This window comes from Prionailurus bengalensis, chromosome D1 (assembly GCF_016509475.1).
Source record: "Prionailurus bengalensis isolate Pbe53 chromosome D1, Fcat_Pben_1.1_paternal_pri, whole genome shotgun sequence".
In the NCBI taxonomy this organism is placed as follows: domain Eukaryota; kingdom Metazoa; phylum Chordata; class Mammalia; order Carnivora; family Felidae; genus Prionailurus; species Prionailurus bengalensis.
Window position 1 is genome coordinate 33,599,802 of NC_057346.1, and position 25,009 is coordinate 33,624,810.

Below are 25,009 nucleotides of genomic sequence, written 5' to 3' on the forward strand. Positions count from 1 at the left end.
GTCCCCAAGACACTGTTATATAGTCCTAGTTCTAAATTTATCTTCTAGTCCATGGCATAGGGTAAGGCACACAGGAGTGGAGCTGGGTTAACTGTATGCATAAAAGAACAGGGATCTAAGGTTCCAAATATTCCCTCAGTGGCTAATCTCAGAGTTATGAATGTTGTGATCATTAATGCAAGTCAAATAAATAGATAAGCAAATTATTTTGTTGACACAATGTTACTATGACTTCTCATAGTACCATTTGTTTGTAAAAAATGAATGAACACACACACACACACTTCATATTCATTTTTGACAACAAACAGTTAAATAATATTATGAGTATTATCTACCAGAGATATTTACTTTGTCTATTACACTGGAATAACTAAAGTTATGCCCTAAACTTAGGATTTTGAATCCTCTTCCTTGAGGATACTTTCCCTATAATCATGGATTTTGTGGAAATAATAGGCACTGAGTATTCTTTTCCATTTTATTCAGCTATCAAACATCACCCAAAAGGAGGATGTTTGTAACCTTTAGCTTAGAGCTGGAGAGTAGTCTGTAAGCTCTCCAGTAAACATCTCTTGAAAGTCATTTAAAAGATACAAGTAGAATAAAACACAAGTGACTATTCGATCCTTTCTTCTGAAGCCTTGGTAATATTGTTCCACAGTCCATTAATGCTTTTATTTTTTAGAAAATATATTTATATTTTTCAAATATTTTAACTTTGTAATTAAAAAAATAAAAACAAACTAATAAAATATTTGGTGAAAATTTCTACTTTGAGGAAATGAGAAAGCAATATAACACCTTCTATGATGTGATTTGTTTTTCTATGAGTAATTTCATCATCAAATTACCCATAAATGATCCATATTGGAAAATTTCTTTTATTATTTGAAATCAATCTTTGAAGTTTTCCTATTACTGCTAAATTCTTTTCAAGAGAAGATAGCCCATATCAATTTAATATAAAGAATAAGATCCTGCTCTTTCTCATCTGATCTCCAATTTTAACATATAATAAATGGCACAAAGAAGGTATTATGGTTCACTGTGTTAATAATATGTGTCTAGGGGCACCTGGGTGGCTCAGTCAGTGAAGCATCTGACTTCGGCTCAGGTCATGATCTTGTGGTTCTTGGGTTCGAGTCCCATGTTGGGCTCTGTGCTGACAGCTCAGAGCCTGGAGCCTGCTTCAGATTCTGTCTCCCCCTCTCTCTGCCCCTCCCTTGCTCATGCGCTCTCTCTCAAAAATAAACATTAAAAAATTTTAATGGTATATGTCTATAAAATCAACTGTTCTTAATTTAAAAAAGCTCACTAGCTATAATAGGAACTAATCATAGAAAAGTTAAGTCTTCAAACACATAGCAACATCCTAAGTGTCCATCCTAAGATGAATAGATAAATAGAATACACATGCTTGAATATTATTTTGCCAGAAATGAAGGCATTATGCCAAGTGAAATAAGCCAGACAGGGAAATACTGTGTGATCTCACTTATGTTTGGAATCTAAAAAAAAATGGGGTTGCTAGAAACAGAATAGATTTGATGGTTGCCAAAGGTGGAGAATGGTGGGTGGGAAAAATGGGTGAAGGTGGTCAAGAGGTAAAAATTTCCGGTTATAAAATAAAAAGTTCTGGGCATGTAATATATGGGATGGTGACTATAATTAACAATATTGTGTACTTCAAAGTTGCTGAAAGATCTTAAAAATCCTTATTACAAGGAAAAAAAATTGTAACTATGTGAGGTGATGGATGCTAACTTACTCATTATGTTGTAACTTTAAACTAATACAGTGTTATATGCCAATTATATGTCAATAAAACCAAAAAAGAAAACACACAAAAAAGAAATATTAAGGCTTTAATAGCTAGGCATCAGACATTGTATTTTGTTGTCAAGATCCCAGTGTTTTCATTGGGTACTCTAATTCTAATGGTTTAAATTTCCTAATTGTATACAGATGATCAGTGGAACGTATGCTCATTCATTTCCTTTTGAAGTTGGTGAGACACAGTCATCACTTCAGTCAACACTTTGGAGTCCATTTATTTTAATTATATCCTTTTATTTACAAAAAAACATATTCATGGTATGTAGAGATTTGACTTAATCTTTCAGAGCCCTTGTGGTATCAAGTTCCATAATTCTTGTTAGAAGTATAAAATTAATATCTAATAAATACTTTCATTGAGTGGAGACAAATATGTATTTGTTGAAAAATTAAATACATTTTCAATATGGTTAACAAAAACCTGGTTTAGAATTAAGCAGCTAGATGCTTTTATCCCTTGTTTTGCTACTGATAAATGTCATGAGCTTATTGGATTAGAGAATCAAGTTTACATGCATGGTTAATGGGTTCAACTCTAATTCTTCTGTTTCTATCTGAGCAATGCTGTTCCATAAATGGATAATGTAATTAATATTTTTCTCATAAGCTGAAAATGCTTTGCTGTTTTAGTGCCTTATTTGGCATGTTGAAATGTAGATTATTGTCACGTTTCAACTTATACATTAGAAATATTGTTATAAACACTCAAAGAGACCAAAATATAGTACTTTAATTTAAGCATGCATGACTTTAGGCATGAATCTCCAAGAACTCTTTATAAGTGTAATACTATGAAAAAGTCAGTAGTTTGTAAAAGTCAATCATGCTAATATCATGCTTTAATTCACTTTAAACTAAACAAAATAAGATAGTATAAAATCATTTGCCAATCTTCTTTTTTCCTGAAAACTTTCTAATATTTATTACAGTAGATGCTTACATAGCCTATTAAATGATACAGGTCTTTAGAGATCTGGGAGAGGCTATATAATTTAAGAACTTAATGGTAATCCAGCAACTGATTTGAAAACCAAGATACAGAAGAATAAAAAGAAGGAAGGGACATTGTTTATAAGATAATGGTGGGAGTCAAGAGGGAAATTAAAAAAAAAATACCTACCTGAATTGAAGTATGTAGCACACAAATATTTCAGTTAACTCAAAATCATTTAAGTTTACTTGATAAAAAGAGTTAAATTTAAATAGTTTCTAAAACAAAAAAGTACTAGTGGTGTATCCTAAAAAGTTCAAATAATGCTTTTACTCCTATCACTAGGATAGATAAGGTGTGTGCACAAATTGAAATACATTTTTGTGGGAATGAGAAAGATCTGGGTTTGGATCTCAAGCTTAGCATTCTAGTTGATTAGTTGAAAATATTTCTTAACTTTTTGTCCTTCAGCTGCTTCACAGAGATAATAATAGTACCTACACTTTAAGGTTTTTTTAATAATTATTTACCATAGGACCTGGAACTATAATTTATAAATACTATGTAATGTTATTATCTACTTAGATTTCAAAAAGAGAAAATGGTGTTCTATGATAAACAGTAAAAGTTTAGCATTGAGTCTATACATATATAATCTCAAAAGAAATTATTCTTTTGGAAATCTGGATAATATTGTTTTGATAGTACCATGGGAATTATGCTTTCAAATTTGTTTTAACTTGGAAATGTAGGCAAGATGCTATTTTTTATTTACAAAAGAGGATATTTTAGAAAATGTAAGATTTCTCTGATTTATGAACCTTCTCGTAAATGGCAATAGTCAAAAGCACAGTAGGTTAATATATACAATAAATGATGTTTACCTCAACTCATATTCTCTTAGCTTTATTTATATGGCTCCCCAAGGAAGTAAAGCAGAGGATGGGTAAAATAATCTTTAAAAGAGATTTGTTGATGTATGTGGTAAAAAGAGGATATTGAAAATGCAAGAGGAAGAAGGAAATGGGGGGGGGGAGATAACTTGAAATCACTATCTTTGGTGAAGGGTTAGAATTCCAGCTTTACTTCTTAAGTGGTGACCTTGTACAAGTTTTTAAAACTTTCTACTTCTGTTTTCTCATCTGTAAAATGGGGATAAACACTTCTTGCTTTAGAGGGTTGATATGACAATGAAATGATATGATAAAGGACATGTACTTAGCATAGAGCTTGAACATGGTTCATGGTTTATGACTGATATATAGTATTATGGGGACTAGGAAGATATGAAAAGTCATACTTGAGTGTCTTACATTTACTCCTGGGTTGATAACCTTTCATCACTCTTTTATCTTTCATGTTCAAGACTTCTACAACTCTTCCATCATTTTGCTATTAATCAGAAAAGCACATGCCCCAGGGCACGTGGGTGGCTCAGTAGGCTAAATATCTGACTCTTGATTTTAGTTCAGGTCATGATCTCATGGTTTGTGAGATTGAGCCCTGCATAGGGTTCTGTGCTGATGGTGCAGAGCCTGCTTGGGATTCTTTCTCCTCTCTCTGCCCCTCCTCTGCCAATCTCTCTCTCTCTCTCTCTCTCTCTCTCAAAATAAATAAATAAACATTTAAAAAAAATACATGCCTAAAAATTAGCCAGATTTCTTTTATAAAGGCTTTTGCTAAAATTACTTACTATCTCTGCTTGCAAAGTGCCTCTGAAAATGGAGACCTATTTCTTGAATATATTTTGCAGAAAAAACTTGCGTAGGCCAAAGTAGCTTCATTAGTTAAAAATACTGTCTGCTTCATTTAATAGTATTTTCTTTTAGGCTTTCTTAATTACTTCAACTAAATGCTTAATTTTTTAATAAATCTTTTTAGAAACATATACTAGAGAGACATTTGTGAACCCTACAACGTGTTGTCTTTTCTCTGCACACATCAATGCCTGACAACAGTAGATTTTCTAATTGTCTCTTATAAGTAATTCTGTCCAAGTCCCATTTGGTCTGGTCTTCAAAGCCCCATTAAATGCCATTTACAAGGCCAATACACATAACCCTAGAGAAAACCAATACAAAAATATTAATTTTATTGTGTTTATTCCATAATTTGTGAACTCAATGAAATTTCCTAAGTAATTATCATGACCAAGAACTGTGAAGGTATAAATAGGAACAAAGCAAGATCCTTTCAGAAGTAGGAAGGTAATGGAGATTGAAAGAACTTTTAATAGGAAATTAAATGAGTCTTCTGGACTTGGGATGAGTCAAATGTAACCTCAATTGTTAAAGTGAGATTGGCCAGACAAAATCACAGAATTGCTAAGAATCAGAGAAATGAAATTTTATGATCCTTTTCCGTTACCCTCCTTTAGCTCATATATATATATATATATATATATATATATATATATATGATTTTAGCACAAGGAAGGTTTTGGAAAAAATATTGTAAGTTTAGTAGAAAAATGTGTTGTGGCATCTCCTTACATCCTTAGCTGTCAATAGAAGGGAAATGGGAATGTTGTTTCCCTCTCAAGCTAAGTGAGAAGAGGAGGAAATCACTGCTACAGAGTACAGATGCTTACATCTCACATCCTGGCTGAATGCTGTCAAGCTTCAGAATTTTGCAATATGGCCCAGTCTGATGCTATTTTACCAGAGTGGAGACCAAAATAGCTCTTTAGAACATCAAGTTTGGCAGCTCAGGAATGTGATTACAGGGGGCCAAATGGACACTATGGAAGGTAAGTTTAATTAGGCTGGCTGGGATCACTCCCAAGTAAACTTCCTGCTAGAGGACAGGATAGTCTCCAAAGAACTCAGTGCGTCTTATAAGAGAAAGAAGCAGCATGTGGACGAATGCTGTTGCACATTGCACTCAACACCCATGTGAGTACTACACCCATGTGAAAACTACCTAAGTAGTTTTCCTCCTTCTTCTTATCTTGCCTATAAAGTGACTGGAGCAGCAGCTGGAAGGTGAGGGAAGAAGTGGAAAGAAAGAAAAGACAAATGAGCTCTTGGTTCAAGCCTGTTCTGGGAAAGAACAAGAGAAAGCATGAACTGGATGTGAGATTAAAGTTTTTATTTAATGTATTTAATTTATTTATTTAATTTATTTAAATTAAATTAAAATGGAAGTTTTTAATACCTGAAAGTGATACTTCCCTAATATCTAAAAGTGCCTTGGATGTATATAGTTGGGGCTGAAGTCAGAGATCAGAGGAAGCATAATGGAGAAAATAAAATTATTTTATGTTAAAATTACACAGAGTTCAACTATGATGCAGTGCAGAAAATGCTAAGACTAGGAAAGATTTTCATCTGATTGTCTACTTGACACTCATTTATATGGCCAAGCATTTGCCTATTAAATGTAGAAAAAATATTTTGCTTTCTGTGGCCAGAAATATGTGTGTGTCCTTTTCCATTTCAGAGTGAAGAAAGAATGGCCGGTCAGAATACAATGTGCCAAGCAACTGGAAAACTATATGAATGTGAAACAAATTTTTTAAACAAGTTCTTTAATTTGACACTTCTCTTTTTCTGCTCCTTTTGTCTTGTCTATGCTATAAGAAACACAGAAAATGGCCATATACTGGTACAATTTCACAATCTACTTATAGACTGGTATCTGGCTAGATAACAAATGCAGCATGGAAAGCTAGACAGGGGTAGAGACGGAGATTTAGAGGAGAGGCATCATGTGTACTGTGCACCACATTCTGAAAGGCTCCCTTGATTCCCAAGCCATCAGGTGGGCTGAGTGGCCAGACTTGATGGTGCAGTCTGTGGCAGAGACTTCTCAATAGGAGGGCATCTTGGAGGAGCCAGATATAAGCCAAGAAAGTGGATGATACTTATTGTATCAATAGACATACATTTAACCTGAAAATATTTCCTAAATGTGAAAAAAGTGACTTATGCGTAATTACTATTGTTAAAACTTCCATTGAACAAAGTAATAACTCATTTACATTGATGATGATGATGATGATAAGTGGCTAATATTAAGCATTTACCATGTACCAGGCACTATGTTAAGCTCTTTACATGCATTATATTATTTAATATAAACAGCCAATGGAGTAGGTTGTGATTGTCTCCATTTTATAAGTGGGAAAATTGAGCCTTGAGCAATTTATATATCTTATCTATTTCACTGCTAATAAACAGCAGATAACATTAATCCAGATCTGCCTAATTCTAAAACTCAAATTTTTAATTACAGGTTGAAGATAGAACCTTCTTTTCTTTCTTTCCTTCCTTTTTTCTTTCTTTCTTTCTTTCTTTCTTTCTTTCTTTCTTTCTTTCTTTCTTTCTTTCTCAATCTCTGTTATTTCATCATAAATTTGTTTTTGATGTTTATTTATTTTTGAGAAAGAGAGAGAGAGACAGAGTGCAAGTGGGGAGGGAGAGAGAGAGAAAGAGACACGGAATCCAGAGTAAGCTCCTGGCTCTGAGCTGTCAACACAGAGCCCGAGTAGGGCTTGAACTCAGGAACCATGAGATCATGACCTGAGCTGAAGTCAGACACCCAACCACCTGAGCCACCCAGGTGCTCTTCTGTTATTTCATTATTTGAAATAAAGAACTGCAGATATTGAGATTTATGCTAAGAGCTTTGATAATAATAAACATTTTATACTACAGAGAAAACCAAACCTATCTAAATAATAGATTACATAGTTAACTCTATCTTATGTCCTTTTCATTTATATTCAACAATTAGTGTTATAAATGCATAAATTATGGAATATTAAAGTTCAGTTAAATAAGAAGATTGCTGTTGTATTCATTTTTACATATTTTTCCATTTCTACTGCAGTGTATATTTTACATTCACTTCCTAAAATGTGATTTTTTTTCTCTTGTGTTCTCTTTTTAAATGATAGAGAAAGCATTTCCTTTACCCAACCCAAAATAATATATGGGTTTGATGATAGTAACACATTTCCAAAATAAAACAGAATTATATCTATCTGCCTATCTATCTATAATCTATTTATCTATCATCTATTTATCTATCTACTTACCTATCATCTATCTACATATATCATCTACAAAAACTTGTACGAAAATTATACTATAAATAAATAAATACAAATGTGCATTAAAGTAAAAAACATATGTATATTACTATTTTGATATTCTAATAATAAGTCAGATTGATCCAATTTATCTTATATTTATTGACTGTTAAGAGTATTTTGATGAGTCTAAAATTCAAAATATATCTTAGAGGAAACTGCAAAGAAAAATTATTTTTTTTGGTGTGTGGGAAAGAAACAATCCCAAGGTAAAAATGCTTTACTAAACCTGCATTGGGATTTAGAATATTCAAGTAAATAGGATACTTTTAAAGGAACATAAAACTTTCAACTCAATATCTTGAACGTGAGACCTTTCTCTTTCTCAAGAGCTTCTCTTTCTCAAGTAGCTCTGTTGATTTTCTGTTGGTCCGTTAGAACAGGATCATCTTTTAAAATGCAGAACATGTACTTAAAAGAGGCAGAGTATGTCAGTTGAGAGGGCATCTCAGGATATTTGTGTCCCTTTTAATCTGTGCTGCCTGATAAAACAGACACAAATCTCAACACTTGGTTCAGCACCGTTAGTAGTTTTAGCCCTGTGTGGTACCAAAGTACAAGAAGCATTAAGTAGACTGTACAAGCCTTCTTCAACTAACTTTCAAAGGGGTGCATTGCATGCAGTTTTCATGCTATTTCTTTTCTCTTCCATGAGATTTTAACAGACTAAATGAAGTATGCCATGTATATAGAACTAATGATAAAATGGAAAGGCTTGAGTTATATGATTGAGGTAGCTGCAGGAAGAGATGAGGGTCAGGTCTTTCAGAATGTATCATCTGAATGCAATTTAGCTTGAAAAATAAAAGTGCTTTTGCTGAAGTGTTTTTAAATTGTACAAGGAGATTTATACTATAAAAGTCTAAAAGGATTATTCATCTGAAACAGATTATTTATTTTCAAAATGAATATTTATTGAGAGCCTCTGAATTAGGCAGCAATCTTTGCCTTTGTTTAAACACAATTAACAATATGCAAAATAAGGCAGTTTTTTTAGAAAATATGTGAGCATAAGTACTAATATTGGCAGTCATTTCAATATCTACATAGTGACTGCATAAAATGAGAAATGAGTGACCTGTTATACTCTTAATTAGTGAACACCTGTACACAATGAAAGCATGGCTGATTTATGAATGCATGAAAATCTAACCAGGAAATTAATATTCAATTTAAAATTCAAACTATTGAAAAAATAGCAGAAAAAAAACAACTTGTACTAGGCAAATCACAAAAGCAGAAAAGTTGGATTTTCTGTGAATGAATCTTTTCCAACATATTTAGGCTACTTTATCTTTTATTTTCTTGATTGCTTAATTCTTATATAGAAATAATTTGAATAACTTTTGTATAGCTATTCCCACTTTGTGCAATAAATTAACCATTTGGTATTTTTGTCTTTTTTTCAAAGGATTAGACCTAGTGTGTTTTAGAGGAAAAAATCAACTCTTTTGATAGTTTATTTTAATTATTATAAGCTTTATTCAATTTGTAAGAATTTACAAATCACATTTTTGGTTCAATTCTATAACCATAACACAAAATGAACAATTAATTCTCAGTCTTCTATCTATATGTATCTCTTACCTAGGTACTGGTTGGATAGGGGCATTTGAAGGAAATAGAAGGAATATTTCCTTTAATCTGTCAACAAAAACATACAGAGTACCAGTGCCAAAATATTCTTAGGTGCTGAAGATATAACACTAAAACATTATACAAAAATCCTCATCCTCAGTGCACTGAAATTCTAATGATTGAGATTCATATATTATCAGAGTGTAAAAATATTAAAATTATTTGTTTTTTTTTCCTCCTTGTATCTGAAATTTACCCCTTTTTCTATTTTCGGATTGGTCTCATCAGCATTATTCACATCTGTGTTTGCCTAAGCTAGTGCCCTACTAGACATTTTTTAGTAGACAATTTTATAGGACATAAGAGATAAGTCCTTAAAAGAGATAAGTCCTTATTGATAAGTCAATAAAACTTTGTTCAAAGTAATAAAAACTTTATGAAAATTTTTTCTTTATTTTTTTTCTTTTTCCAGATTTTGGGCTAGATATTTAAATTTTGTTTTTTAATATTTTTAATTGTTTTAAAGTTTATTTATTTATTTTTTAAATGTATTTTTTTTTTAATTTTTTTTTCAACGTTTATCCATCTTTGGGACAGAGAGAGACAGAGCATGAACGGGGGAGGGGTAGAGAGAGAGGGAGACACAGAATCGGAAACAGGCTCCAGGCTCTGAGCCATCAGCCCAGAGCCTGACGCGGGGCTCGAACTCCCGGACCGCGAGATCGTGACCTGGCTGAAGTCGGACACTTAACCGACTGCGCCACCCAGGCGCCCCTAAAGTTTATTTTTGAGAGAGAGCATGCCTGCCCAAGTTGGAGAGGGGCAGAGAAAGAGGAAGAGAATCCTGAGCAGGCCTCCATTCTGTCAGCACAGAGCCCTATGCGGGGCTCAAACCCTGTAAGCCATGAGATAATGACTTGAGCTGAAATGGAGAGTTGGATGATTAACCAGCTGAGCCACCCAGGTGTCCCTAAAATTTGTTTTTAAATAAAATTGCTAATTCCTCTATGTGACCATTAAAAACATTTTAGAGATAATTCATTCCAAAAGACCAGAAGAGTGCTGTATTTTCTGTCAGGAAGGAGATGGATATTTATTGTACACATAGGTGTCAAGGGGGCAGCAAGTCAACTTAAGATGATGTTTGCCTTTGCAGAGTATAATTTATGACATGTAGGTGGTGAAGGGCAATATAGAGTTCTAAGGAAGTACACTGAAATTAAAGTTTACTGTTAACCACTGGAGAAAAAGAGGTGGGCATATCTATTCTGAATTTTATGGATTTGCTATATCAAATGAGTACATAATTAGAAAAAGAAATTAACTGCTTCAATTTCATGGTAACTTGAAGATGAGTGCTAGGGTTGGGAAGAAATTGAAGCATCTAGATGCATTTGCAGAAACAAGAAGAAAAAGATCTGAAAACAAATAAAATGAAATAATTATTTTAAAGGAAATAATTTTATGATGTCTAGGTAAGTGAATCCAGAAAAAAAAAATTATACTAAAGCAAGCAATCATGGTTAATTCAACTTGCTTTCAAAGTGATTAGTGCATGCTAAATTGAATTCTGATTCTCCAAAATTCTTACCTGCTTCATTTGTACGGATCATTCGAGATGGGGTGCTTGGATCTCCGGTCCCAATTGGATTGGTAGCCACCACTCTAAATTCATATTCCACCCAGGGGTTAAGGTCCACTGCCATGGCTGACTCCATGTCACCTGTTATGATTTCTGGGACTATGGAGAGGAAAGAGATTTCATGGCATTAGGAGGACTCAGAAACAGTTACAAATGGCGATCAAGGATATCACAGGTATAACAGAATCAGTAAACTGATGTATAATCCCTTATTACACAAGGTCATGGTGTCATCTCTGGTCTCATTAGTAAAATGAAAATCAATCTTTAGGAAGTAAGCACTTGTCCATATCAAAGATTGTTGTAGTTAATTAGAATTCTTTCATTTCATCTTTATACATAAATTGCTGTAACATAACTTGCCATTATCTACACTAAAAATCATTTTGTCAACCTCTCAGCCTCAAATAAGAGGCTTACTAGTGCTATAATTTAAGCAAATAGTTCTTAAATTTCTAGGGAAATTTCTTGAGCAGTTTGCGTCTCTCAGTTTTGGCAAGCATGCTTAGCCACTTGGTAGTTCAAAGCTGCAAACCCCTCTAATTTAAAAACAGGTTTGTGGAATCTAAGCAGAAGCTCTGCACTCTTCTTGGAATGATTTTTGTGCTAAAGTTTGATTTTATTAAAACACAAAATTGTCAATACAATTATCATGGAGTAAAATACTTTTACTTAGTATATATGCTATATTTGGGACTGCTTTTCTTGTTCATTCAGCTCTGCTGTCTAGGAAATATTTTGGGAAGAACAGTGGAAATAGGGAAATAGGAGAACCTTCCTTAGGATATGCAAAGATCCTCTGGATTTATGTCAATACTGGATTTCTGTGTAAGCGTGTTAAGATGGGGGAGGCTCTTGATTTGATGACTATTCAATTTTACTATGACAATATGGAATTTGGATTTTACATGAAAATATCTTTTGAAATGTGTCAAGAGAATGTTAACAAATAATCAGTTCTGTGAAAGGTGAATGATCAGAGCATTGGCAGTGTGGGCTGCCTGACAAACGTCATATTACTGCAAAGCTGAATTTTTTTGAGGCAGTGAAATGAAGACCTGGAGAAAAGTCTGCCTGACTGCACTGGCAGCTGAGCAACATCCTTGGAGTCTAAGACATAGGGGAAAAAAGGCCACTGCTCAGTTCATAGCTTGGTGAAATGCTGCCTGCCAAATATAACATGGGAAGATTTCTCCAGACACTTAGCCCTCCCTATCTCCTAGCCTACACTGTATCATCAATACTTGCTTTGATCCATCAAAGACTTACCTCACTGTTTCATTTACTTCTGTTTACGTCAGTCACCTCAAGCAACTCTAGACATCTAAGTCATCCCTCATCCTTTTTATTCTAATCCCCATAGAATTCTGCACATATCCTTTTCTGCCCTAGTTCCCCTCCTTCTCTACTCTGTGAAATCTGTTTACTGTGACCTCTGGAATTCATAATCCTTTATTAGCAAAATCTCCTGTATATCATTTTCCTTCCTGAACATCCTTCCAACTTTTACTTTAATATAATCCTGAATCCCCAGTAAGGAAATTTTATGCCTCTGAAGGGATGGCTCTCTTAAGATATAGTAGACAAGAGTAACCAGTCCATCTTGGTTGTGTACACCCTCTCCTTTGTCTCCAATGGATTTTTTCCATTAGCATATAAGCATGAAGGTATTTTCTCCACCAAAACCCTGCAAAAACAAAACAACATTCTCTCAAAACTTCCTCTCCTTCTAGCCTTCATCCAGTTTCTACTTCTTGAGAGCTGTTTGTGCTATTATTTGCTCTCTCTAATTATTTTCCTTTTTACTCACTCTAAACATAAAGATGGGAAGAAGATATCCTACCTTTAAGCTCTTACCTCCAGCTTTCTCCCATAACCACTCCTGTCAAGATTGCCAATGGTCTTTATTACTAACCCTATTGTCAGGTCTCTGTTCCTCATCTTTCTTGACCTAACATCATTCTTTGACACATTCTTTTTTCTTTGAAATACTTTTTAAAACATAACTTCTGTTTTTTCTGACATGACTATGTCTTATTAGTCACCATTGCTGATTTCTTTTCATCTTTTAGATTTACCCAGTTCTACTAACTCCTTGGTGATCTTATCTAGTTTTATGGTTTTAAATACCTTCTGTGTGCTATGACACCAATTATTTTCATCCATGAGCCTCTTCCCTAGACTCCAAACTCATTTGTCCAATGGCCTAATGGACATTTCTATTTGGATAGGGTTCTCAACCTTAAATTCCACCTCCTATTTCTGAAGTATTCCCTATTCAGTGAATGATAATTGTATTCTTATGGGTGTTGTAGCCAAGATCTTGGAGTTATCCTGGATTCCTTTCTTTTCTCCTTGTCTCACTTTAACCCATAGGCAAATTATAAAATTGCTGATATCAAAATATGATTTCTTCACTTCCTTTTGCAACAAAACTTCTTAAAAGTTTTGTCTATGTTTTCTTTCATTCTTTCTTTTTTTAATGAATTAACATACAGTGATATATTAGATTCAGGTGTACAATATAATGATTCAAAAATTCTATGCATTACTCAGTGCTCATCAAGAGAAATGTGCTGTTGATTCCCTTTATCTTTTTACCCTTTCTCCCACCTACTTCCTTTCTGACAACCACCAGTTTGTTCTCAGTATTTAAGAGTCTCTGTTTTTTTGTTTGTTTGTTTGTTTATACCTTCTTTCTGTTTGTTTTTGTTTCTTAAATTCCACATATAAGTGAAATCATATGGTATTTGTCTTTCTCTGACTGACTTCACTTAGCATTATACTCTCTAGGTCCATCCATATTGTTGCAAATAACAAGATCTCATTCTTTTTATGGCTTTTTAACATTCCATTATATACATGTAGCATATCTTCTTTATCCATTCATCTATCAACAGACGCTTGGGTTGCTTCCAATCTTGACAATTATAAAAAAGTGCTAAAATAAATATAAGGGTGGGTATATCTTTTTAAATTAGTGTTTCCTTTTTCTTTGGGTAAATACCCAATAGTGGAATGACTCATTCATATGGCAATTCTATTTTTAATTTTTTGAGGAACCTCCATACTGTTTTCCATAGTGGCTGCACCAATTTGCATTCCTATCAACAGTGCCCAAAGCTTCATTTTCTCTACATTGTTGCCAACATTTATTATTTTTTATCTTGTTGATACTAGCCATTTTGACTCGTGTATATCTCACTGTGGTTTTAATTTGTATTTCCCTGATGATTAGTGATATTGAGCATCTTTGCACGTGTCTTTTGGCCATCTGTATGCCTTCTTTGCAAAAATGTATATTCAGGCCCTCTGCTCATTTTTAAATCAGATTATTTGGTTTTTTTTTTTTTTGGTGTTGCATTTATATATATTGGATATTTACTCCTTATCAGATATATTATTTGCTAATATATTCCCCCATTCAGTAAGTTGCCTTTTTGTTTTATTAATGTTTAATTCACTGTGTAAAAGCTTTTTATTTTGGTGTAATCCTAATAGTTTAATTTTGCTATTATTTCCCTTTCCGTAGGAGACATATCTAGAAAAATGTTGCTATGGCTGATATAAAAGGAATTACTGCCTATGCTTTCTTTTAGGAATTTAATGGTTTCAGGTCTTACACTTAGGTCTTTAAACTATTTTGAGTTTATTATTGTGTATGGTGTAAGAATGTGGTCCAGTTTTAATTCTGTTGCATGTAGCTGTCCAGTTTTCCCAACACCATTTACTGAAGAGGGTATCTTTTCCCTATTGTATATTCTTGTCTCCTTTGTTGTAGATTAATTGACTATATATGCATGGGTTGATTTTGGGGGTCCTTATACTGTTCTATTGATCTATGTGTCTACTTCTGTGCTAGTACCATGCTGCTTTGATTACTACAGCTTTGTAGTATATCTTGAAATCTGGGAATGTGATACCTCCAGCTTTGTTCTTTTTTTTTTTTTTTTTTTTTTCAATATTGCTTTGGTTATTCAGGGTCTTTTATTGTTCCATACAAATTTTAGTATTTCTGTGAAAAAATGCTATTGGCATTTTAATAGGGATTACTTGAAGTCTGTAGATTGCTTTGGATACAATGGACATTTAAACAATATTGGTTCTTCCAATCTATCAACATGGAATATCTTTTCATTTGTTTGTGTCATCTTTAATTTCTTTCATCAGCGTTATAGTTTTCAAAGTACCAGTCTTTCACTTCCTTGGATAACTTTAGACTAGGTATTTCATTATTTTTGGTGCAACTATAAGTGGAATTGTTATTTTTAAATTTTTCTTTCCTCTACTTCATTACTATTATATAGAAATGCAACAGATTTCTGTATATTAATTTTGTGTCCTCTGACTTTACTGAATTAATTTATCAGTTCTAGTAGTTTTCTGTGGAGTCTTTAGGGTAGTATCTATATAGTATCACGTCATCTGCAAATAGTGAGCTTTACTTCTTTCCTACCAATTTGGTGGCCTTTTATTAATTTTTCTTGTCTGATTTCTGTGGCTAGGAATTCCAGTGTTATTTTAAATAAAAGTGGTGAAAGAGGACATCCTTGTCTTGGGTTCTGATCTTAGAGGAAAGGCTCTCAGTTTTCACCATTGAGCTATGGGGTTTTCATGCATGGCCTTTATTATGTTGTCAGATATGTTCCTTCAATACTTTGTTAAGTTTTTTTTTTTTTATCATGAATGGATGTAGTTCTTTGTCATATGCTTTTTCTGCACCTATTGAGATGATCATAGGATTTTTATCCTTTGTCTTGTTAATGTGGTATATCACACTGCTTGATTTGCAAATACTGAAACACGGTGCATCCCACTTATTGTGGCAAATGACCTCCTATTTTGAACCCATTTTTGTGAGACTTTAGTCTTTACTATTTTACTAAAATTACTATTGTCAAGGTAACCAATGACCTCCATGTTGCTAAGATCAATGATAAATTCTCAATCTTCATCACATTTCACGTGTCAGTAGCATTTGACACAGTTGATTACTTCCTTTTCCTTAATGAATTTTATTTTTTTGTCTTCCAGGATATCACATTGTCTTGGTTTTCCTTTTAACTAAATGGTTAGTTTTCTTTTGTATCCTTTGTCTTTTTCCTCTTTTCTACAACTTCTTACTATTGAAATGCTCCAGGGCTCAATTTTCCTACTTTTTTCTTCTTTATTCATTCATTTCATTCATAAAGTCCATATACTTTACATAACATGCAATCTTATGTTTATAAAAGAAATTTATATGCCAATAACTTTCCAGTTTATATCTTTATTCTAAACCTCTCTCTTAAACTGAATCCTCATGTATCTAATTGCCTATGCTTAGGGGCTCTATATCCACACATACAGGGGCCCTATAACCACAGTGAACCCCTGTATTCACTGGGGGTTAAGGCTTCAACATATAAACTTTGGAGGAGTCACAATTCAGTCCACATCAGGCAGGTTTCAATTTTAAATAAAATGATCAAGATAAGTCTCATTGAGAAGACACAGTTGAGTGAAGTTTTAAAGGAAATGTGGATTTAGTTATGCCGATATCTAGGGGAGAAGCATGTCAGGTAAAAGGCACAACTAGTGTAAAGGTATTAGAAGCATTATATGTAAGAACATTAGAATATTTGTGAGTCAGGAGCAAAGTGAGCTCTGGGGAAAATGGTAAAGATGAGTGGAGAATGATAGAAGATGATAGGACCAAATCACATAGGAGTTGGGTTTTCATTCTGAAAGAAATGGAGAGACACTGGAAGACTGATATTCTAAGTCTTATCTTTAATACATTAGTTCAGACTATGTTGAGAATAGGAAGGGGGCGCCTGGGTGGCTCAGTTGGTTAAGTGTCTGACTTTGGCTCAGGTCATGATCTCATGGTTCAATGGTTCGTGGGTTTGAGCCCCACATCGGGCTCTGTGCTGACAGCTCAGAGGCTTGAGCCTGTTTCGGATTCTGTGTCCCCCCTCTCTCTCTGCCCTTCTCCTGCTCACACTTTGTCTCTGTCTCTCAAAAATAAATAAACATTGAAAAAAATTTAAAGAACCTTTAAAAAAATAGGAAGTAATTATACTTAAATGAGGTAACAAGGATGGGGCTCTTATCTGGTAGAATTAGTGTCCTTATAAGAAGAGATTCCAGAGCACTCACTTCCTTTTTTCTCTTCCATGTGAGGACACAGTGAGAAGGCTGCAGCTGCAAGCCAGGAAGAGAGTTCTCACCAAGAATTAAATCAAATTGGCCAGCACCAAGATCTTAGAATTCCCAGGCTTTAGAAATGTGAGAAGAAAAAGTTCTGTTATTTAAACCACCAAGTTTATGGTCTTTTGTTATGGTAGCCTCAGCAGACAAATACACTGCCTATACCATAATACTTCTGATCCTCCTTACAATATTTCTTTAATTTTTTTGTTCACTAACTTATTTGTGTTGTTTCGTTTTTATTTTTTATTTAAATTTTAGTTAGTTAACATATAGTGCAATATTGGTTTCAGGAGTTGAATTCAGTGATTTATCACTTACATGCAACAACCAGTGTCATCACAAGTGCCCTCCTTAGTACCCATCACCTCTCTAGTCCATCCCCCACCCACCTCCCTCCATCATCCGTCAATTTCTTCTCTATCAAGAGTCTCTTGTGCTTTGTTTCCCTCTCTTCTTTTCATCGCCACTTCCCATATATTCATCAGTTTTGTTTCTTAAATTCCACATATGAGTAAAATCATCTGGTATTTGTTTTTCTCTGACTTATTTTGCTTAGCATAATACACTTTAGCTCTATCCATGTTGTTGTAAATGGCAAGACTTCATTCTTTTTGTTGGCTGAATAATCATCCATTGTATATATACCATATCTTCTTTATTCATTTATCAGTCAATGGATTTTTGGGCTCTCGCCATAGTTTGGTTATTGTTGATAATGCCGCCATAAACATTGGGGGTGAATGTACCCCTTCATATATGTATTTTTGTATCTTTTGGGTAAACACCTAATAGTGCAGTTGCTGGATCCTTGGGTGGTTCTATTTTTAGTGTTTTGAGGAACCTCCATACTATTCTCCATAGTGGTTGCACCAGTTAGTATTCCCACCAGCAGCGCAAGAGAGTTCCCCTTTCTCCACATCCTCACCAACAACTGTTGTTTCTTATGTTGTTCATTTAAGCCATTCTGATGGGTGTCAGGTGGTACTTCATCATGCTTTTCATTTGTATTTCCCTGATGATGAGTGATGTTGAGCATCTTTCCATGTGTCTTTTAGCTATATGGATGTCTTCTTTGGAAAATGGTCTATTCATGTCTTCTGCCCCTTTCTTAACTGGGTTGTTTTTGGGTGATGAGACTGACAAGTTCTTTATAGATTTAGAATACTAAACCTTTATCAGATTTGTTGTTTACAAATATCTTCTCCCATTCTGTAGGTTGACTTTTAGTTTTATTGATTGTTTTCTTGGCTGCACAGAACCTTTTTATCTTGATAAAGTGCCAATAGTTCATGTTAGCTTTTGTTTCCCTTGTCTTTGGTGATGTGACTGGTGAAGTTGCTGTGGCCTGGGTCAAAGAGGTTTCTGCCTGTGTTCTTCTCTTGGATTTTGATGGTTTCCTGTCTCACATTTAGGTCTTCAATCCACTTTGTATTTTTGTGTGTGGTGTAAGAAAGTGGTCCAGTTTCATTCTTCTGCATGTCGCTGTCCAGTGTTCCCAACATCATTTGTTGAAGGGACTGTCTTTTGTCCATTGGATATTCTTTCCTGCCTTGTTGAAGATCATTTCACCATACAGTTGTGGGTCCATTTCTGGGTTTTCTATTGCGTTCCATGGTTCCATGTGTCTGTTTTTGTGCCAATACCATACTGTCTTGATGACTATAGATTTGTACTTGTTTATTATGTTCCCTCTTTATTGCTTGTCCTCACCCATGAGAATACAATATCTGCAAGGATAGGGCCATGAATACTACCTGGAAGGTGTTTGACAAATTTATATTGAATGAATGAAACAGGAGTTCAAATTGCCAAGTGTGATAAAAATTACATTTAATTTCAGTTTTAACCTTGATGTAATTATTTCAGGCTTTACATTAAAAAAGAAAACGAATATAAACTATAAAAAAACTTCTTCCCAAAGGTACATATATTTATATTTTCTTAGAAATAACTATACGTTTTATTTTTTTTCAATATATGAAATTTATTGTCAAAATGGTTTCCATACAACACCCAGTGCTCATCCCAAAAGGTGCCCTCCTCAATACCCATCACCCACCCTCCCCTCATCACCTCCCCTCCCACCACCCATCAAAACTCAGTTTGTTCTCAGTTTTTAAGAGTCTCTTATGCTTTGGCTCTCTCCCACTCTAACCTCTTTTTTTTTTTCCTCCCCCTCCCCCATGGGTTTCTGTTAAGTCTCTCAGGATCCACATAAGAGTGAAAACATATGGTATCTGTCTTTCTCTGTATGGCTTATTTCACTTAGCATCACACTCTCCAGTTCCATCCACGTTGCTACAAAGGGCCATATTTCGTTCTTTCTCATTGCCCGGTAGTACTCCATTGTGTATATAAAACACAATTTATTTATCCATTCATCAGTTGATGGACATTTAGGCTCTTTCCATAATTTGGCTATTGTTGAGAGTGCTGCTATAAACATTGGTGTACAAGGGCCCCTATGCATCAGTACTCCTGTATCCCTTGGGTAAATTCCCAGCAGTGCTATTGCTGGGTCATAGGGTAGGTCTATTTTTAATTTTCTGAGGAACCTCTACACTGCTTTCCAGAGTGGCTGCACCAGTTTGCATTCCCACCAACAGTGCAAGAGGGTTCCCATTTCTCCACAACCTCTGCAGCATCTATAGTCTCCTGATTTGTTCATTTTGGCCACTCTGACTGGCGTGAGGTGATATCTGAGTGTGGTTTTGATTTGTATTTCCCTGATAAGGAGCGACATTGAGCATCTTTTCATGTGCCTGTTGGCCATCCGAATGTCTTCTTTGGAGAAGTGTCTATTGATGTTTTCTGCCCATTTCTTCACTGGGTTATTTGTTTTTCGGGTGTGGAGTTTGGTGAGCTCTTTATAGATTTTGGATACTAGCCCTTTGTCCGATATGTCATTTGCAAATATCTTTTCCCATTCCGTTGGTTGCCTTTTAGTTTTGTTGGTTGTTTCCTTTGCTGTGCAGAAGCTTTTTATCTTCATAAGGTCCCAGTAGTTCATTTTTGCTTTTAATTCTCTTGCCTTTGGGGATGTGTCGAGTAAGACATTGTTACGGCTGAGGTCAGAGAGGTCTTTTCCTGCTTTCTCCTCTAGGGTTTTGATGGTTTCCTGTCTCACATTCAGGTCCTTTCTCCATTTTGAGTTTATTTTTGTGAATGGTGTGATAAAGTGGTCTAGTTTCAACCTTCTGCATGTTGCTGTCCAGTTCTCCCAGCACCATTTGTTAAAGAGGCTGTCTTTTTTCCATTGGATGTTCTTTCCTGCTTTGTCAAAGATGAGTTGGCCATATGTTTGTGGGTCTAGTTCTGGGGTTTCTATTCTATTCCATACGTCTATGTGTCTGTTTTTGTGCCAATACCATGCTGTCTTGATGATGACAGCTTTGTAGTAGAGGCTAAAGTCTGGGATTGTGATGCCTCCTGCTTTGGTCTTCTTCTTCAAAATTCCTTTGGCTATTCGGGGCCTTTTGTGGTTCCATATGAATTTTAGGATTGCTTGTTCTTGTTTCGAGAAGAATGCTGGTGCAATTTTGATTGGGATTGCATTGAATGTGTAGATAGCTTTGGGTAGTATTGACATTTTGACAATATTTATTCTTCCAATCCATGAGCAGGGAATGACTTTCCATTTCTTTATATCTTCTTCAATTTCCTTCATAAGCTTTCTATAGTTTTCAGCATACAGATCTTTTACATCTTTGGTTAGATTTATTCCTAGGTATTTCATGCTGCTTGGTGCAATTGTGAATGGGATCAGTTTCTTTATTTGTCTTTCTGGTGCTTCATTGTTAGTGTATACGAATGCAACTGATTTCTGTACATTGATTTTGTATCCTGCAACTTTGCTGAATTCATGTATCAGTTCTAGCAGACTTTCGGTGGAGTCTGTCAGATTTTCCATGTATAGTACCATGTCATCTGCAAAAGCGAAAGCTTGACTTCATCTTTGCCAATTTTGATGCCTTTGATTTCCTTTTGTTGTCTGATTGCTAATGCTAGCACTTCCAACACTATGTTAAACAACAGCAGTGAGAGTGGGCATCCCTGTCGTGTTCCTGATCTCAAGGAAAAAGCTCTCAGTTTTTCCACATTGAGGATGATGTTAGCTGTGAGCTTTTCATAAATGGCTTTTATGATGTTTAAGTATGTTCCTTCTATCCTGACTTTCTGAGGGGTTTTTATTAAGAGGGGTGCTGGATTTTGTCAAAGGCCTTTTGTGCATCGATTGACAGGATCATATGGTTCTTATCTTTTCTTTTATTAATGTGATGTATCATGTTGATTGATTTGCAAATGTTGAACCAGCCCTGCAGCCCAGGAATGAATCCCACTTGATCATGGTGAATAATTCTTTTTATATGCTGTTGAATTCGATTTGCTAGTATCTTATTGAGGATTTTTCCATCCATATTCATCAGGGATATTGGCCTGTAGTTCTCTTTTTTTTACTGGGTCTCTGTCTTGTTTAGGAATCAAAGTAATACTGGCTTCATAGAATGAGTCTGGAAGTTTTCCTTCCCTTTCTATTTCTTGGAATAGCTTGAGAAGGATACGTATTATCTCTGCTTTAAACATCTGGTAGAACTCCCCTGGGAAGCCATGTGGTCCTGGACTCTTATTTGTTGGGAGATTTTTGATAACTGATTCAATTTCTTCGCTGGTTATGGGTCTGTTCAAGCTTTCTATTTCCTCCTGATTGAGTTTTGGAAGAGTGTGGGTGTTTAGGAATTTGTCCATTTCTTCCAGGTTGTCCAGTTTGTTGGCACATAATTTTTCATAGTATTCCCTGGTAATTGCATGTATCTCTGAGGGATTGGTTGTCATAATTCCATTTTCATTCATGATTTTATCTATTTGGGTCATCTCCCTTTTCTTTTTGAGAAGCCTGGCTAGAGGTTCGTCAATTTTGTTTATTTTTTCAAAAAAACAACTCTTGGTTTCGTTGATCTGCTCTACAGTTTTTTTAGATTCTATATTGTTTATTTCTGCTCTGATATTTATTATTTCTCTTCTTCTGCTGGGTTTAGGCTGCCTTTGCTGTTCTGCTTCTAGTTCCTTTAGGTGTGCTGTTAGATTTTGTATTTGGGATTTTTGTTGTTTCTTGAGATAGGCCCGGATGGCAATGTATTTTCCTCTCAGGACTGCCTTCGCTGCATCCCAAAGCGTTTGGTTTGTTGTATTTTCATTTTCGTTTGTTTATATATATTTTTTAATTTCTTCTCTAATTGCCTGGTTGACCCCCTCATTCTTTAGTAGTGTGTTCTTTAACCTCCTTGCTTTTGGAGGTTTTCCAGACTTTTTTCTGTGGTTGATTTCAAGCTTCATAGCATTGTGGTCTGAAAGTATGCATGGTATAATTTCAATTCTTGTAAACTTATGAAGGGCTGTTTTGTGACCCAGTATATGATCTATCGTGGAGAATCTTCCATATGCACTCGAGAAGAAAGTATATTCTGTTGCTTTGGGATGCAGAGTTCTAACTATATCTGTCAAGTCCATCTGATCCAATGTATCATTCAGGGCCCTTGTTTCTTTATTAAATGTGTGTCTAGATGATCTGTCCATTTCTGTAAGTGGGGTGTTAAAGTCCCCTGCAATTACCACATTCTTAGCAATAAGGTAGCTTATGTTTATGAGTAATTGTTTTATATTTGGGGGCTCCAGTATTCGGTGCATAGACATTGATAATTGTTAGCTCTTTCTGATGGATAGACCCTGTAATGAGTATATAATGCCCTTCTTCATCTCTTGTTACAGACTTTAATTTAAAGTCTAGTTTGTCGGATGTAAGTTTGGCTACTCCAGCTTTCTTTTGGCTTCCAGTCGCATGATAAATAGTTCTCCATCCCTTCACTCTCAATCTAAAGGTGTCCTCAGGTCTAAAATGAATCTCTTGTAGACAGCAAATAGATGGGTCTTGTTTTTTTTATCCATTCTGATACCCTATGTCTTTTGGTTGGCACATTTAGTCCATTTACATTCAGTGTTATTATAGAAAGATACGGGTTTAGAGTCATTGTGATGTTTGTATGTTTTATGCTTGTAGTGATGTCTCTGGTACTTTGTCTCACAGGATTCCCCTTAGGATCTCTTGTAGGGCTGGTTTAGTGGTGGCGAATTCCTTCAGTTTTTGTTTGTTTGGGAAGACCTTTATCTCTCCTTCTATTCTAAATGACAGACTTGCTGGATAAAGGATTCTTGGCTGCATATTTTCTGTTCATCACATTGAAGATCTCATGCCATGCCTTTCTGGCCTGCCAAGTTTCAAAAGAGAGATCAGTCACGAGTCTTATAGGTCTCTTTATATGTTAGGGCCTGTTTTTTCCCTTGCTGCTTTCAGAATTTTCTCTTTATCCTTGTATTTTGCCAGTTTCACTATGATATGTTGTGCAGAAGATCGATTCAAGTTACGTCTGAAGGGAGTTCTCTGTGTCTCTTGGATTTCAATGCCTTTTTCCTTCCCCAGTTCAGGGAAGTTCTCAGCTATCATTGCTTCAAGTACACCTTCACCACCTTTCCCTCTCTCTACCTCCTCTGGGATACCAATTATGAGTATATTATTTATTTTTAGTGTATCACTTAGTTCTTTATTTTTCCCCTCATACTCCTGGATTTTTTAATCTCTCTTTTTCTCAGCTTCTTCTTTTTCCATAATTTTATCTTCTAGTTCACCTATTCTCTCTTACACCTCTTCAATCCAAGCCGTGGTCGTTTCCATTTTATTTTGCAGCTTGTTTATAGCATTTTTTAGCTCCTCCTGACTGTTCCTTAGTCCCTTGATCTCTGTAGCAAGAGATTCTCTGTTGTCCTCTATACTGTTTTCAAGCCCAGCGATTAATTTTATGACTATTATTCTAAATTCACTTTCTGTTATATCATTTAAATCCTTTTTGATCAGTTCATTAGCTATTGTTATTTCCTGGAGATTCTTCTGAGGGGAATTCTTCCGTTTGGTCATTTTGGATAGTCCCTGGAGTGGTGCGGAACTGCAGGGCACTTCCCCTGTGCTGTGGTGTATAACTGGAGTTGGGGGCAGGAGGGGCAGGCTTAGCTTGCTTCTACTTAGGTGATCCACTTTAGGAGGGGCCCTGTGGCAGCAGGAGGGAGTCAGACAAGCTTCTGAGGGGTGGCTTCTCAGAGGCACAGGGTTGGGTATTTGCGCGGAGCAAGCAAGTTCCCTGGCAGGAATCGGTTCCCTTTGGGATTTTGGCTGGGGGATGGGCAAGGGAGATGGTGCTGGCAAGCGCCTTTGTTCCCTGCCAAACTGAGCTCTGTTCTCCTGGGACTCAGCAACTCTCCCTCCCTTTGTCCTCCAGCCTTCCCGCTTTCCTAGCAGAGCTGTTAACTTATGACCTCCCAGATGCTAAGTCCCGCTTGCTGTGGGAACACACTCCGTCTGGCCCCTCCGCTTTTGCAAGCCAGACTCAGGGGCTCTGCTTGGCAGGCGGGCCGCCCCTCTTCCCCGGTTCTCTCCTGCCAGTCCGTGGAGCGTGCACTGCCTTGCCGCCCTTCCTACCCTCTTCTGTGGGCCTCTCTTCTGTGCTTGGCTCCGGAGACTCTGTTCTGCTAATCCTCTGGCAGTTTTCTGGGGTATTTAGGCAGGTGTAGGTGGAATCTAAGTGATCAGCAGGACGCGCGGTGAGCCCAGTGTCCTCCTATTCCGCCATCTTCTAACTGTAGGTTTTAAAGTCTCTCCCTCACCCTATATTCTAAATCTAAT

The 25,009-nt window shown here is 35.6% G+C and overlaps 1 protein-coding gene across 1 annotated transcript in view; it reads right to left on the bottom strand.

Annotated features, from left to right (window-relative positions):
* Nucleotides 1–25,009, bottom strand: part of CNTN5 (contactin 5) — a 1,382,461-nt gene that overhangs the window by 61,411 nt on the left and 1,296,041 nt on the right. Inside the window, exon 18 of the mRNA XM_043579878.1 lies at nucleotides 11,035–11,184. Within this exon, the coding sequence (XP_043435813.1) occupies nucleotides 11,035–11,184 (150 nt within the window). The remainder of the gene's footprint in view (nucleotides 1–11,034; nucleotides 11,185–25,009) is intronic.